Source organism: Bufo gargarizans, chromosome 4, assembly GCF_014858855.1.
Source record: "Bufo gargarizans isolate SCDJY-AF-19 chromosome 4, ASM1485885v1, whole genome shotgun sequence".
NCBI classification, from domain to species: Eukaryota; Metazoa; Chordata; class Amphibia; order Anura; family Bufonidae; genus Bufo; species Bufo gargarizans.
In genome coordinates, this window is record NC_058083.1 from 454,806,237 (window position 1) to 454,821,440 (window position 15,204).

At 51.2% G+C, this 15,204-nt stretch overlaps 1 protein-coding gene across 4 annotated transcripts in view; it reads right to left on the reverse strand.

Moving 5' to 3' along the window:
- Window positions 1-15,204, reverse strand: part of ATP2B2 (ATPase plasma membrane Ca2+ transporting 2) — a 241,374-nt gene that overhangs the window by 17,497 nt on the left and 208,673 nt on the right. For all 4 annotated transcript variants that reach the window (XM_044290097.1, XM_044290100.1, XM_044290096.1 and 1 more), the window contains exons 18-22: window positions 12,727-12,918; window positions 12,397-12,610; window positions 12,099-12,310; window positions 3,193-3,300; window positions 1,824-2,006 (exon numbers count right to left, since the gene is read on the reverse strand). In XM_044290097.1, the coding sequence (XP_044146032.1) occupies window positions 1,824-2,006; window positions 3,193-3,300; window positions 12,099-12,310; window positions 12,397-12,610; window positions 12,727-12,918 (909 nt within the window). The remainder of the gene's footprint in view (window positions 1-1,823; window positions 2,007-3,192; window positions 3,301-12,098; window positions 12,311-12,396; window positions 12,611-12,726; window positions 12,919-15,204) is intronic.

A 15,204-nucleotide genomic window follows, 5' to 3' on the forward strand; every position in this document is an offset into this window, starting at 1 on the left:
CCTCGGTATTACCTTCTATAGTGTCTTCTCCTCAGTATTACCTTCTATTGTGTTTTCTCCTCGGTATTACCTTCTATAGTGTCTTCCCCTCGGTATTACCTTCTATAGTGTCTTCCCCTCGGTATTACCTTCTATAGTGCCTTCTCCTCGGTATTACCTTCTATAGTGTCTTCCCCTCGGTATTACCTTCTACAGTGTCTTCCCCTCGGTATTACCTTCTACAGTGTCCTCTCCTCAGTATTACCTTCTATAGTGTCTTCTCCTCGGTATTACCTTCTATAGTGTCTTCTCCTCGGTATTACCTTCTATAGTGTCTTCCCCTCGGTATTACCTTCTATAGTGTCTTCTCCTCGGTATTACCTTCTATAGTGTCTTCTCCTCGGTATTACCTTCTATAGTGTCTTCCCCTCGGTATTACCTTCTATAGTGTCTTACCCTCGGTATTACCTTCTATTGTGTTTTCCCCTCGGTATTACCTTCTATAGTGTCTTCTCCTCAGTATTACCTTCTATTGTGTTTTCCCCTCGGTATTACCTTCTATAGTGTCTTCCCCTCGGTATTACCTTCTATAGTGTCTTCTCCTCGGTATTACCTTCTATTGTGTCTTCCCCTCGGTATTACCTTCTATAGTGTCTTCCCCTCGGTATTACCTTCTACAGTGTTCTCTCCTCGGTATTACCTTCTATTGTGTTTTCCCCTCGGTATTACCTTCTATAGTGTCTTCTCCTCATTATTACCTTTGATTGTATTTTCATGTGTGTTTATCTTGCTTAGTATTACCATCGATTCTGTATTTACCTGTCTTCTCAGTACTAACTGATTGTGCTTTCACTCGTTTTCTCCACACTATTGCTATTAATTGCATTTTCACTTGTGCTTTTCTTCCTAAGTATTATCATCGACTGTTTTCACTTGTGTTTTCTCCTCGGCATTACAAATGGATTTCCACTTTACCTTTGATTGCGTTTTCTCATTTGTTACTCCTGTGTTACTACCCTAGATGGGGTTTTCACCTCAGTTTTTTTTCTTTCACACTTTATTAGGAGCTGTGATTGTCTCTTTACAGGTCCTAATAACTTATTTATGTTCATTCCGTCTCGATGTGCGATTTTCTTTCCCAAATGTAGAAAGCCTTGAAAGGTCTTCTCCTTCTAGAGCCTAGTCACCCTTGAATGGCAGTGCTATCACTTTAAACATGGAAAGGTTTCTAGCTCATGGTTTTCGATCTAACCAGTTTTGCTGTCTTTTTATGTGCCATCGAGCGGTATAATGACATAAAATGGGATGTGATCTCAACATGCTTAAGAGAAGGGGTGCGAGACCCTGAAATGTGAGGTGTCAGTAAGGTTACAAAAGCGTGGATTCTGTGAATGCAGGCTGATGCTTTTCAGATGGACTCGTACCTACAGTAGTCTGGTCTGCTACTGGTTTATAGCTATTATGCAAGTTTGGAATATTTTGTGTCAATGAAATAACAAAGATGAAGCCGTTTCCATACCGGTGCGTGGAGCACATTTACTGGGATACAGTCATTATTGTGGAGAGTTTGGCGAGAAGTCAATGGACGCTTTGTATGTGTCCCTAAGTGTATATTGCCGGCCACGTTTTGTAGACGACCCCAATCATCAATGTAATGTAGCACCTATACACAAGCCCTACAGTCCGTCTACTCTACATAGTTACTACTACAGAGAATCCCAATTAGTACTATGTATGATGGTGTCTGGACCAGGCTCCATTTTTGGCAGACTTTCTCTTTTCTGAGCTGGAATTCCAATCTGTTGAGACAGCGATAAATTGACAACTTGTAGCCACTGAAATACCTGGGTTTGTATTCGGTTTAGGCCACGGAACCAGAGAATCTGTCCCCGTCTGAGTTCTCGTTCTGCATGGTCTATTTCTTCCACATCTTCATTTAGCTCCTCTTCTGTGATCTCTTCTTTCTGTGTCAATTGTCCGGCTGCCTTGAGGAACTTTAACCTGCTGGTTGGGACGCTGGCAATGACCTGCAAGCATAGTATAGTAGCACTGCCCATGATACCATAGGGCACAACTTGTGGCACTGCCCATGATATGATAGGGGACATGTGGCACTGCCCATGATATGATAGGGGACAACTTGTGGCACTGCCCATGATATGATAGGGGACATGTGGCACTGCCCATGATACCATAGGGGACAACATGTGGCACTGCCCATGATATGATAGGGGACATGTGGCACTGCCCATGATACCATAGGGGACAACATGTGGCACTGCCCATGTTATGATAGGGGACATGTGGCACTGCCCATGATACCATAGGGCACAACTTGTGGCACTGCCCATGATATGATAAGGGACATGTGGCACTGCCCATGATACCATAGGGGACAACATGTGGCACTGCCCATGTTATGATAGGGGACATATGGCACTGCCCATGTTATGATAGGGGACATGTGGCACTGCCCATGATACAATAGGGCACAACTTGTGGCACTGCCCATGTTATGATAGGGGACATGTGGCACTGCCCATGATACCATAGGGCACAACTTGTGGCACTGCCCATGATATGATAGGGGACATGTTGCAATGCCCATGATACCATAGGGGACAACATGTGGCACTGCCCATGTTATGATAGGGGACATGTGGCACTGCCCATGATACAATAGGGGACAACTTGTGGCACTGCCCATGTTATGATAGGGGACATGTGGCACTGCCCATGATACCATAGGGCACAACTTGTGGCACTGCCCATGATATGATAGGGGACATGTGGCACTGCCCATGATACCATAGGGGACAACATGTGGCACTGCCCATGTTATGATAGGGGACATGTGGCACTGCCCATGATACAATAGGGCACAACTTGTGGCACTGCCCATGATATGATAGGGGACATGTGGCACTGCCCATGATACGACAGGGGACAACATGTGGCACTGCCCATGATACCATAGGGGACAACATGTGGCACTGCCCATTATACGATAGGGGACAACATGTGGCACTGCCCATGATACGATAGGGGATAACATGTGGAGACTTGCTTTCTGGATGATTCCTCCATAGAACATGTGAGAATCATGGACAATATGACCTGATGGGCACGCTCTGGAGGATCTGCCAAGGTCTAATGAATTTTTTATTTTATCACATGACCCATTACTGTTACATTGGACAAAATGAAACTTACCTGGCCCCACACTAGTTCACCGATACCAAGAAATATGCACCACATCCACTGATCGAGCTGCAGAGGCGCACAACTGAAGGGCTTCCCGCCAAACTGAACGATCACAATCTGCATAGAAGAATCAACAGTCACTGCATATGTACATGTCTATACAGAACCAGAACCGCAACACTGGACCAATACACTGCGGAGGTCTGTACCGTAAGAGCGGTCACACTGCAGAGGACTGTACCGTAAGAGCGGTCACACTGCGGAGGTCTGCACTGTAAGAGCGGTCACACTGCGGAGGTCTGTACTGTAAGAGCGCTCACACTGCGGAGGTCTGTACCGTAAGAGCGGTCACACTGCGGAGGTCTGTACTGTAAGAGCGCTCACACTATGGAGGTCTGTACCGTAAGAGCGGTCACACTGCGGAGGTCTGTACTGTAAGAGCGCTCACACTGCGGAGGTCTGTGCTGTAAGAGCGCTCACACTGCGGAGGTCTGCACTGTAAGAGCGGTCACACTGCGGAGGTCTGTACTGTAAGAGCGGTCACACTGCGGAGGCCTGTACCGTAAGAGCGGTCACACTGCGGAGGTCCTGTACTGTAAGAGCGGTCACACTGCGGAGGTCTGTAGCTGTAAGAGCGCTCACACCTGCGGAGGTCTGTACTGTAAGAGCGCTCACACTGCGGAGGTCTGTACTGTAAGAGCGGTCACACGGCGGAGGTCTGCACTGTAAGAGCGCTCACACACTGCGGAGGTCTGTACTGTAAAGAGCGCTCACACCTGCAGAGGTCTGTACTGTAGAGCGCTCCCCGAGGTCTGTACTGAAGAGCGCTCACACTGCGGAGGTCTGTACTGTAAGAGCGCTCACACTGCGGAGGTCTGTACTGTAAGAGCGCTCACACTGCGGAGGTCCTGTACTGTAAGAGCGGTCACACTGCTGAGGTCTGTACTGTAAGAGCGGTCACACTGCGGAGGTCTCTACTGTAAGAGCGGTCACACTGCGGAGGTCCTGTACTGTAAGAGCGCTCACACTGCGAGGCACTGTACTGTAAGAGCGCTCACACTGCGGAGGTCTGTACTGTAAGAGCGCTCACACTGCGGAGGTCTGCTACTGTAAGAGCGGCTCACACTGCGGAGGTCTGCACTGTAAGAGCGCTCACACTGCAGAGGTCCTGTACTGTAAGAGCGCTCACACCTGCAAGGTCTGTACTGTAAGAGCGCTCACACTGCGGAGGTCTGTACTGTAGAGCGCTCACACGCGAGGTCTGTACTGTAAGAGCGTCACACTGCGGAGGTCTGTACTGTAAGAAGCGGTCACACTGCGGAGGTCCTGTACTGTAAGAGCGGTTCACACTGTAAGAGCGCTCACACTGCGGAGGTCTGTACTGTAAGAGCGCTCACACTGCGGAGGTCTGTACTGTAAGAGCGGTCACACTGCGGAGGTCTGTACTGTAAGAGCGGTCACACTGAGGAGGATCTGTACTGTAAGAGCGCTCACACTGCCGGAGGTCTGTACTGTAAGAGCGTCACACTGCGGAGGTCTGTACTGTAAGAGCGGCTCACACTGCGGAGGTCCTGTACTGTAAGAGCGCTCACACTGCGGAGGTCCTGTACTGTAAGAGCGATCACACTGCGGAGGTCTGTACTGTAAGAGCGGTCACACTGAGGAGGTCTGTACTGTAAAGAGCGAGCACACTGCGGAGGTCTGTACTGTAAGAGCGGCTCACACTGCGGAGGTCTGTACTGTAAGAGCGCTCACACTGCTGGAGGTCTGTACTGTAAGAGCGGTCACACTGCGGAGGTCTGTACTGTAAGAGCGGCTCACACTGCGGAGGTCTGTACTGTAAGAGCGGTCACACTGCGGAGGTCCTGTACTGTAAAGAGCGGTCACACTGCGGAGGTCTGTACTGTAAGAGCGGTCACACTGCTGAGGTCTGTACTGTAAGAGTCGCTCACACTGCGGAGGTCTGCTACTGTAAGAGCGGTCACACTGCGGAGGTCTGTACTGTAAGAGCGGTCACACTGCGGAGTCTGTCTGTAAGAGCGTCACACTGCGGAGGGTCTGTACGGTAAGAGCGGTCACACTGCGGAGGTCTGTACTGTAAGAGCGTCACACTGCGAGGTCTGTACTGTAAGAGCGCTCACACTGCGGAGGTCTGTACTGTAAGAGCGGTCACACTGCGGAGGTCTGTACTGTAAGAGCTGGTCACACTGCGGAGGTCTGTACTGTAACGGCGTCACACTGCGGAGGTCTGTACTGTAAGAGGCGGTCACACTGCGGATGTCTGTACTGTAGGAGCGGTCACACTGCGGAGGTCTGTACTGTAAGAGCGGTCACACTGCGGAGGTCTGTACTGTAAGAGCGCTCACACTCGGGAGGTCTGTACTGTAAGAGCGTCACACTGCGGAGGTCTGTACTGTAAGAGCGCTCACACTCTGGAGGTCTGTACTGTAAGAGCGGTCACACTGCGGAGGTCTGTACTGTAAGAGCGCTCACACTGCGGAGGTCTGTACTGTAGAGCGCTCACACTGCGGAGGTCTGTACTGTAAGAGCGGTCACACTGCGGAGGGTCTGTATGTAAGAGCGCTCACACTGCGGAGGTCTGTACGGTAAGAGCGGTCACACTGCGGAGGACTGTACTGTAAGAGCGGTCACACTGCGGAGGTCTGTACTGTAAGAGCGTTCACACTGCGGAGGGTCTGTACTGTAAGAGCGCTCACACTGCGGAGGTCTGTACTGTAAGAGCGGTCACACTGCGGAGGTCTGTACTGTAAGAGCGTCACACTGCGGAGGTCTGTACTGTAATAGCGCTCACACTGCGGAGGTCTGTACTGTAAGAGCGGTCACACTGCGGAGGGTCTGTACTGTAAGAGCGTCACACTGCGGAGGTCTGTACTGTAAGAGCGTTCACACTGCGGAGGTCTGTACTGTAAGAGCGCTCACACTGCGGAGGTCTGTACTGTAAGAGCGGTCACACTGCGGAGGTCTGTACGTAAGAGCGGTCACACTGCGAGGTCCCTGTACTGTAAGAGCGGTCCACTGCGGAGGTCTGTACTGTAATAGCGGTCCACACTGCGAGGTCTGTACTGTAAGAGCGGTCACACTGCGAGGTCTGTACTGTAAGAGCGGTCACACTGCGGAGGTCTGTCTGTAGAGCGGGTCACACTGCGGAGGTCTGTACTGTAAGAGCGGTCACACTGCGGAGGTATTACTGTATAGGCTGTCACACGCGAGTCGTGACTGTAAGAGCTGTCAAAAACTGCGGAGGTCTGTACTGTAAGAGCGGTCACACTGCGGAGGTCTGTGCTGTAAGAGCGGTCACACTGCGGAGGTCTGTACTGTAAGAGCGGTCACACTGCGGAGGTCTGTACTGTAAGAGCGGTCACACTCGGGGGCGGAGGTCCTGTACTGTAAGAGCGTCACACTGCGGAGGTCTGTACTGTAAGAGCGTCACACTGCGGGAGGTCTGTACTGTAAGAGCGGTCACACTGCGAGGTCTGTACTGTAAGAGCGGTCACACTGCGGAGGTCTGTACTGTAAGAGCGGTCACACTGCGGAGGTCTGTACTGTAAGAGCGGTCACACTGCGGAGGTCTGTACTGTAAGAGCGGTCACACTGCGGAGGTCTGCTACTGTAAGAGCGGTCACACTGCGGAGGTCTGTACTGTAAGAGCGGTCACACTGCGGAGGTCTGTACTGTAGAGCGGTCACACTGCGGAGGTCTGCTACTGTAAGAGCGTCACACTGCGGAGGTCTGTACTGTAAGAGCGGCTCACACTGCGGAGGCTGTACTGTAAGAGCGTTCACAACTGCGGAGGTCTGTACTGTAAGAGCGGTCACACGGCGGAGGTCTGTACTGTAAGAGCGCTCACACTGCGGAGGTCTGTACTGTAAGAGCGGTCACACTGCGGAGGTCTGTACTGTAAGAGCGTTCACACTGCGGAGGTCTTACTGTAAGAGCGCTCACACTGCAGGAGGTCTGGTACTGTAAGAGCGTCACACTGCGGAGGTCTGTACTGTAAGAGCGGTCACACTGCGGAGGTCTGTACTGTAAGAGCGGTCACACCTGCGGAGGTCTGTACTGTAAGAGCGGTCCCACTGCGGAGGTCTGTACTGTAAGAGCGTCACACTGGCGGAGGTCTGTACGTAAGAGCGTCACACTGCGGAGGTCTGTACTGTAGAGCGGTCACACTGCGGAGGACTGTACTGTAAGAGCGGTCACACTGCGGAGGTCTGTACTGTAAGAGCGGTCACACTGCGGGAGGTCTGTACTGTAAGAGCTGTCACACGCGGAGGTACTGTGCTGTAAAGCGGTCCACTGCGATCTGTACTGGAAGAGCGGTCACACTGCGGAGGTCTGTACTGATAAGAGCGGTCACACTGCGGAGGTCGTACTGTAAGAGCGTTCACACTGCGGAGGTCTGTACTGTCAGAGCGGTCCACACTGCGGAGGTCTGTACTGTAAGAGCGGTCACACTGCAGGAGGTCTGTACTGTAAGAGCGTTCACACTGCGGAGGTCTGTACTGTAAGAGCGGTCACACTGCGGAGGTCTGTACTGTAAGAGCGGTCACACTGCGGAGGTCTGTACTGTAAGAGCGGATCACACTGCGGAGTCTGTACTGTCAAGGCGGTCACACTGCGGAGGTCTGTACTGTAAAGCGGTCACACTAGCGGAGGTCTGTACTGTAAGAGCGGTCACACTGCGGAGGTCTGTGCTGTAAGAGCGGTCCACACTGCGGAGGATCTGTACTGTAGAAGCGGTCACACTGCGGAGGTCTGTACTGTAAGAGCGGTCACACTGCGGAGGTCTGTACTGTAAGAGCGCGTCACACTGCGGAGGTCTGTGCTGTAAGAGCGGTCACACTGCGAGGTCTGTACTGTAAGAGCGGTCACACTGCGGAGGTCTGGTACTGTAAGAGCGTCACACTGCGGAGGTCTGTACTGTAAGGCGGTCACACTGCGGAGGTCTGTCTGTAAGAGCGGTCACACTGCGGAGGTCTGTACTGTAAGAGCGGTCACACTGCGGAGGTCTGCACCGCTGTGAAGAGCGGTCACACTGCGGAGGTCTGTACTGTAAGAGCGCTCAACACTGCTGGAGGTCTGTACTGTAAGAGCGGTCACCTGCGGAGGTCTGGCTGTAAGAGCGCTCACACTGCGGAGGTCTGTACTGTACGAAGCGGTCACACTGCGGAGGTCTGTTACTGTAAGAGCGGTCACACTGCGGAGGTCTGTACTGTAGAGCGTCACACTGCGGAGGGTCTGTGCCTGTAAGAGCGGTCACACTGCGGAGGTCTGTACGTGTAAGAAGACGGTCACACTGCAGAGGTCTGTACTGTAAGAGCGGTCACACTGCGGCGGAGGTCTTTCCTGTAAGAGCGCTCACACTGCGGCGGTCTGTACTGTAAGAGCGGCTCACACTGCGGAGTCTGTACTGTAAGAGCGGTACACCTGCAGGAGGACTGTGAATGTAAGAGCGTCACACGGCAGGAGGTCTGTACTGTAAGAGCGGCACACTGCGGAGGTACTGTACTGTAAGAGCGGTCACACTGCGGAGGTCTGTGACTGTAAGAGGCGGTCCAACACTGCGGAGGTCTGGACTGTAAGAGCGCCACACTGCGGAGGTCTGTACTGGTAAGAGCGGTCACACTGCGGAGGGTCTGTACTGTAAGAAAGGGCGGTCACTACTGCGGAAGGTCTGTACTGTAGAGCAGTCCAACTGCAGAGTGTCTGTACTGTAAGAGCGTTCACACTTGGAGGTCTGTACTGTAAGAGCGGTCACACTGCAGAGGTCTCTACTGTAAGAGCGCTCACACTGCGGAGGTCTTACCGTAAGAGCGTCACACTGCGGAGGTCTGTAACCGTAAAGCGGTCACACTGCGGAGGTCTGTACTGTAAGAGCGGTCACACTTCGGAGTTCGTGACTGTAAGAGCGGTCAAACTGCGGTAGGTCTGTACTGTAAGAGCGCTCACACTGCGAGGTCTGTACTGTAAGAGCGGGTCACACTGCGGAGGTTACTGTACTGTAAGAGCGGCTCACACTGCGGAGGTCTGTTACTGTAAGAGCGGTCACACTGCGGAGTAGGTCTGTACTGTAAGAGCGGTTCACACTGCGGAGGTCTTGCTACTGTAAGAGCGGTTCAACACTGCGGAGGTCTGTTACTGTAAGAGCGCTTTCACACTTGCGGAGGTCTGTACTGTAAGAGCGGTCACACTGCGGAAGGTCTGTACTGTAAGCGCGCTCACACTGCGGAGGTCTGCTACTGTAAGAGCGGTCCACACTGCGGAGGACTCTACTGGTACGAGCGGTCACACTGCGGAGGTCTGTACCTGTAAGAGCCGGTTCACACTGCGGAGGTCTGTACTGTAAGAGCGTTCACCACTGCGGAGGTCTGTACTGTAAGAGCGGTCACACCTGCGGGAGGGTCTGTACTGTAAGAGGGTTCACACTGCGGAGGTCTGTACTGTAAGAGCGGCTCACACTGCTGGAGGTCGTACTGTTCAGAGCTGGTCACCACTGCGGAGGTACTGTACCTGTTAAGAGCGGTCAACATCTGCGGAGGTCTGTACTGTAAGAGCGGTCAACCACTGCGGAGGTCTGTACTGTAAGAGCGGTCACACTGCGGAGGTCTGTACTGTAAGAGCGGTCACACTGCGGAGGTCTGTACTGTAAGAGCGGTCACACTGCGGAGGTCTGTACTGTAAGAGCGGTCACACTGCGGAGGTCTGTACTGTAAGAGCGGTCACACTGCGGAGGTCTGTACTGTAAGAGCGGTCACACTGCGGAGGTCTGTACTGTAAGAGCGGTCACACTGCGGAGGTCTGTACTGTAAGAGCGGTCACACTGCGGAGGTACTGTAAGAGCGGTCACACTGCGGAGGTCTGTACTGTAAGAGCGGTCACACTGCGGAGGCTGTACTGTAAGAGCGGTCACACTGCGGAGGTCTGTACTGTAAGAGCGGTCACACTGCGGAGGTCTGTACTGTAAGAGCGGTCACACTGCGGAGGTGTACTGTAAGAGAGCGGTCACACTGCGGAGGTCTGTACTGTAAGAGCGGTCACACTGCGGAGGTCTGTACTGTAAGAGCGGTCACACTGCGGAGGTCTGTACTGTAAGAGCGGTCACACTGCGGAGGTCTGTACTGTAAGAGCGCACACTGCGGAGGTCTGTACTGTAAGAGCGGTCACACTGCGGAGGTCTGTACTGTAAGAGCGGTCACACTGCGGAGGTCTGTACTGTAAGAGCGTCACACTGCGGAGGTCTGTACTGTAAGAGCGTCACACTGCGGAGGTCTGTACTGTAAGAGCGGTCACACTGCGAGGTCTCTACTGTAAGAGCGCTCACACTGCGGAGGTCTGTACTGTAAGAGCGGTCACACTGCGGAGGTCTGTACTGTAAGAGCGGTCACACTGCGGAGGTCTGTACTGTAAGAGCGGTCACACTGCGGAGGTCTGTACTGTAAGAGCGGTCACACTGCGGAGGTCTGTACTGTAAGAGCGCTCACACTGCGGAGGTCTGTACTGTAAGAGCGGTCACACTGCGGAGGTCTGTACTGTAAGAGCGGTCACACTGCGGATCTGTACTGTAAGAGCGGTCACACTGCGGAGGTCTGTACTGTAAGAGCGCTCACACTGCGGAGGTCTGTACTGTAAGAGCGGTCACACTGCGGAGGTCTGTGCTGTAAGAGCGGTCACACTGCAGAGGTCTGTACTGTAAGAGCGGTCACACTGCGGAGGTCTGTACTGTAAGAGCGGTCACACTGCGGAGGTCTGTACTGTAACCTGTAACCTCTGTACCGGAGGTACAAAACAAGAATAGAAGGTATACGAGGGTACCTCTAGTGGTCAACCCAAGTCTGGAAATTCTAAGGGTTGCTCACAGACTACATCCAACACTGCGTAAAGATGAAATCCATATTTCCAGACCCCCGACTCCGGTGCTACAGGCAGCTCCCTAATCTCAGAAAGATCATTGTCAGAAGCTCATTGTCCTCAACTAGATCAAATGTAAGACCTGTCCATACATAATGACCACTGAGAAGGTCCCCAGTACACATCAGAACTACAAGATCCCTTCACCTGCAGCACACCAAATGTGGTCCATCTGACTGGAAGTACCCAATGTCGGTGAAACTGGTCAGAAGCTTAGATCAGGAATGAACTCTCATCACACAATAAAAGAAGAAAGATCTGCCTGAAGCAAAACCCTTCTGCAGCCATGTCCACCACACCACAGACACGAAGGTATTGATATTAAAGTTTATGACAACCTTGGACGCACTCAGATCAGGAACGAATGTGTCTCATGGATTTACATCCGTCTACATTCCTTAAGTAATTCACCCTCTTGTGGTCATCACATTCGTGGACAGGATGTGAATTAGAGGACAATGAAACGGTCATACTCCTCATCTATAATTGCTTCAACAATTTACCGCCACAACCGTTCCTTTCCATCCCTTGTCTCCTCTGCCTCATTATTCCTATGCCCTGTGAACCTTCAGATACTGTCTTAAGAGACGTCTGAGGAAGAGGCCTAAGTAGCCTTGAAAGCTTGCAATTGTCTCACCATCTTTTCAGTTAGCCACTAAAAGGTATCAACCACTGAGGAATCTCATTTGTTCTATCTGATACCACGGAAGGATTCTGCCCCATTGCTTAGAATGTGTACTGGAAGAAAGTGAAGAATGAGGCTCTACTCATAAGCAGGGAATGAAGTGAACCCCAGTATCCCACTCATAAGGAAGCAGTAAGCTGAGATATGGGATCCCTGCCAGAGCCCGGGAGGGGACACGGGGTGGAGGGTCATGTCAGTGATGCCTCCATGGTCCTGCAGCTGCTGCTATGGTGTGAAATAGAGAAGCAGACGCTTTGCTGTCTTTTGAGAATTCCCATATCACTTAAATGTAATGTGTAATTACCTGGATGCCAAAGGTGCCAAGTACAATTATACAAAAAATCGGATTCCTAAATATTCCATCAAAGACATTGTGCTCGCCATGGATCTTGCGAGCATTGATTTCATTGAAGAGCTGCATCATGACAAACGTGTTGAAGATTATGGTGTAGTGCTCAGACGGCGGAGAATGGAGTGGTGCGTTCCGTCCACTGTCTATATTAAAGATCTCCTCTCCTGCAAGCACAGAAAGCTCCCTGGATTATAGACGAGTGCTCCAGTACACGGAAAAATCCCCTTGGTCCTGTGGGAGATAAACTTACCCACAAAAAGCAGCGTGAAGATGAGAGTCAGCTGGTAGACGCCGTGCCCCAGGATGTTCTTCATCATGGTCCGGGAAATCAGAGGCTTGTTCCTTCCATAGGGTTTCCGAAGTAGAAGAGATTCTGTAGGTGGCTCAGTGGCCAGAGCAAGAGATGCGAATGTGTCCATGATGAGGTTCACCCACAACATCTGAACAGCTTTCAAGGGAGAATCCTGCAGAGGAATCAAGAGAAATGAATGCATCTCCAGTCTATAGATTAGGCTGCAGGTTCTCCAAGAAAGTTCTCATGACAAAGCCCAGGGGGAGTTGTAAGAAACTCCACACTCACCTGTGTAATGCACGCCCCCGTAAATGCCACAATCACCGCCACCACATTCACTGTCAGCTGAAACTGCAGGAACTTGGAGATGCTGTCATATACATTGCGGCCCCACATTACGGCTTTGACGATGCTGCTGAAGTTGTCATCTGTTAGGATGATGTCAGAAGCCTCCTTGGCTACATCTGTGCCGGCGATTCCCTACAAAGATATCAATAGGAAAAGACAGCAATGATCAGCTGAAGGTCGGAGGTCCGCTTCTCACACACGGTCCTCTCCTGGTGGAGCTTCCCAGCCAGGACCGCAAGGCTTGTGTATAGAGGAATACTCACCTGCTGGCGGCACAGCTTTCACAATAGCCTTTTTAGTGGTCAGTTGTGGCACAAATAACCTCGCCACTGGGATTCAGAGGGGCCTGTTTGCCAGCCTCTTACTCAGGATTATGGCCCATATGCTAAAACTTGAGGAGAAGACAGACCGGCCGCACAGCCTAAATCTGTGGTACTGTTTTAGGCAGGAAAGCCATGCTTGCGGTCGGCCACATGTGACTTCCATAGAATTCGGGAACCCCCCTGCTCGGATCTGGGTGATTTTTGGATATGTTGTTCACCCAGATCAGAACTATGCATGGATGTATAATTTATGGGGATATGTGGGGCTTTGGGGTGTTTTCTGTATTTTGGGGAAAAATGTGTGTTTTCTGCCTGGGAGTGATGAAGTTAGCCCATTGTGTTTGGTAATTGTATCACAGGCAGAGCCCATTGTGTTTGGTAATTGTATCACAGGCAGAGCCCATTGTGTTTGGTAATTGTATCACAGGCAGAGCCCATTGTGTTTGGTAATTGTATCACAGGCAGAGCCTATTGTGTTTGGGTTAGGGGTTGCAGCGTAGATGCAGCCTTTTCCCCACACACGAGACGAGGCTCTATGTTGAGGGTAAAACAGGAACTCTATAATGGGGCTACATGTCAGTCTATTAGACAGGTCTTTTAGCAAGGGACACTCCCCTGGGGACCTTGTGGAAGACTGAGACAGTTTTTACATTAGCCAATCACATGCATTTACAGTATGGAAACACTCCCAGCAATTGTACACAACCTCCCCTCTGCCTGTGATACAATTACCAAACACAATGGGCTCTGCCTGTGATACAATTACTATTGTGTTTGGTAATTGCATCACAGGCAGAGCCCACTGTGTTTGGTAATTGTATCATAGGCAGGGGAGGTTGTGTACAATTGCTGGGAGTGTTTCCATATTGTAAATGCATGTGATTGGCTAATGTAAAAACTGTCTGTCTTCCACAAGGTCCCCAGGGGAGTGTCCCTTGCTAAAAGACCTGTCTAATAGACTGACATGTAGCCCCATTATAGAGTTCCTGTTTTACCCTCAACATAGAGCCTCGTCTCATGTGTGTGGGGAGAAGGCTGCATCTACGCTGGGGAATGCTATACGCTGTATACTCCCCGGCTATAATCCCTGAGCTCTTTTAAGAGCTTGTTCCTAAATCACTCTCTGAAGGAGAACCTTCAGAACCTGGAACCTGGAAGCCTTGTCGTAGATCCAGGGTAGGTAGGAGTCGGCGAGACCCCAACCAAGCTGTGGCGGTTCGTGGGGTCGGCAGTGCTGATGGTGTCAAGTGGAGTGCTTTGAGCCCTCGTGAAGCACTAGTAGCATCCATCAACTGAGGTACCCAGTCGGGGTGGCCAGGAGCTCCGTTACAACGATCATTTAACATCCACAACGGGTCTGCTCGGGGAAGCTTTCAACAGTAAATGCAGCAGGTTGGATCTGCTCCACGTTGCGTAAATGTGAAGCCGGTTTTTCCAGTCCAAATGCTTTTTAGGGCTTGTCCACACGACCGTATGTATTTTGTGGTTCGCAAAAAACGGATCTGCAAAAAATACGGCTGACGTCCGTGGGCATTCCGTATTTTGCAGAACGGAACAGCTGGCCGCTAACAGAACAGTCCTATCCTTGTCCATAATGCGGACAATAATAGGACATGTTCTATTTTTTTGCGGAACGGAAACGGAATGCACACAGAGTACTTTCCATTTTTTGTGCGGACCCATTGAAATGAGCGGCTCCGAATACGGTCTGCAAAAAAACCGGAGCAGAAACGTAAAGAAAATACGTTTGTGTGCATGAGCCCTTATTCATTAAAACGTAACATCTCGTGCATGGATCCTGTGCGTTACGTGCATGGGCCAGACAACAAGCAGCGTTCAGTTTTACCTAACACATAGCAGTGCTCAGTCATGTGGAGACACTGGGGCAGATTTATCATCTCCCTTGTGCCTGAAAAAGTTGATTTTACTTTTCCTAAAGGGGCCGTGGACATCTACGGCAGCGCTGAGCCGTCATAGACTTCTGTTTAGGCGCATGGATTGCAGGAGGATGCGTCAAATTTGTGATGAGGTGTGTGCCCAGGGGTGCAGAGGATATCTAGAGAGGCAGAGAAAGCATCGGTCTTGATCTCCCCCA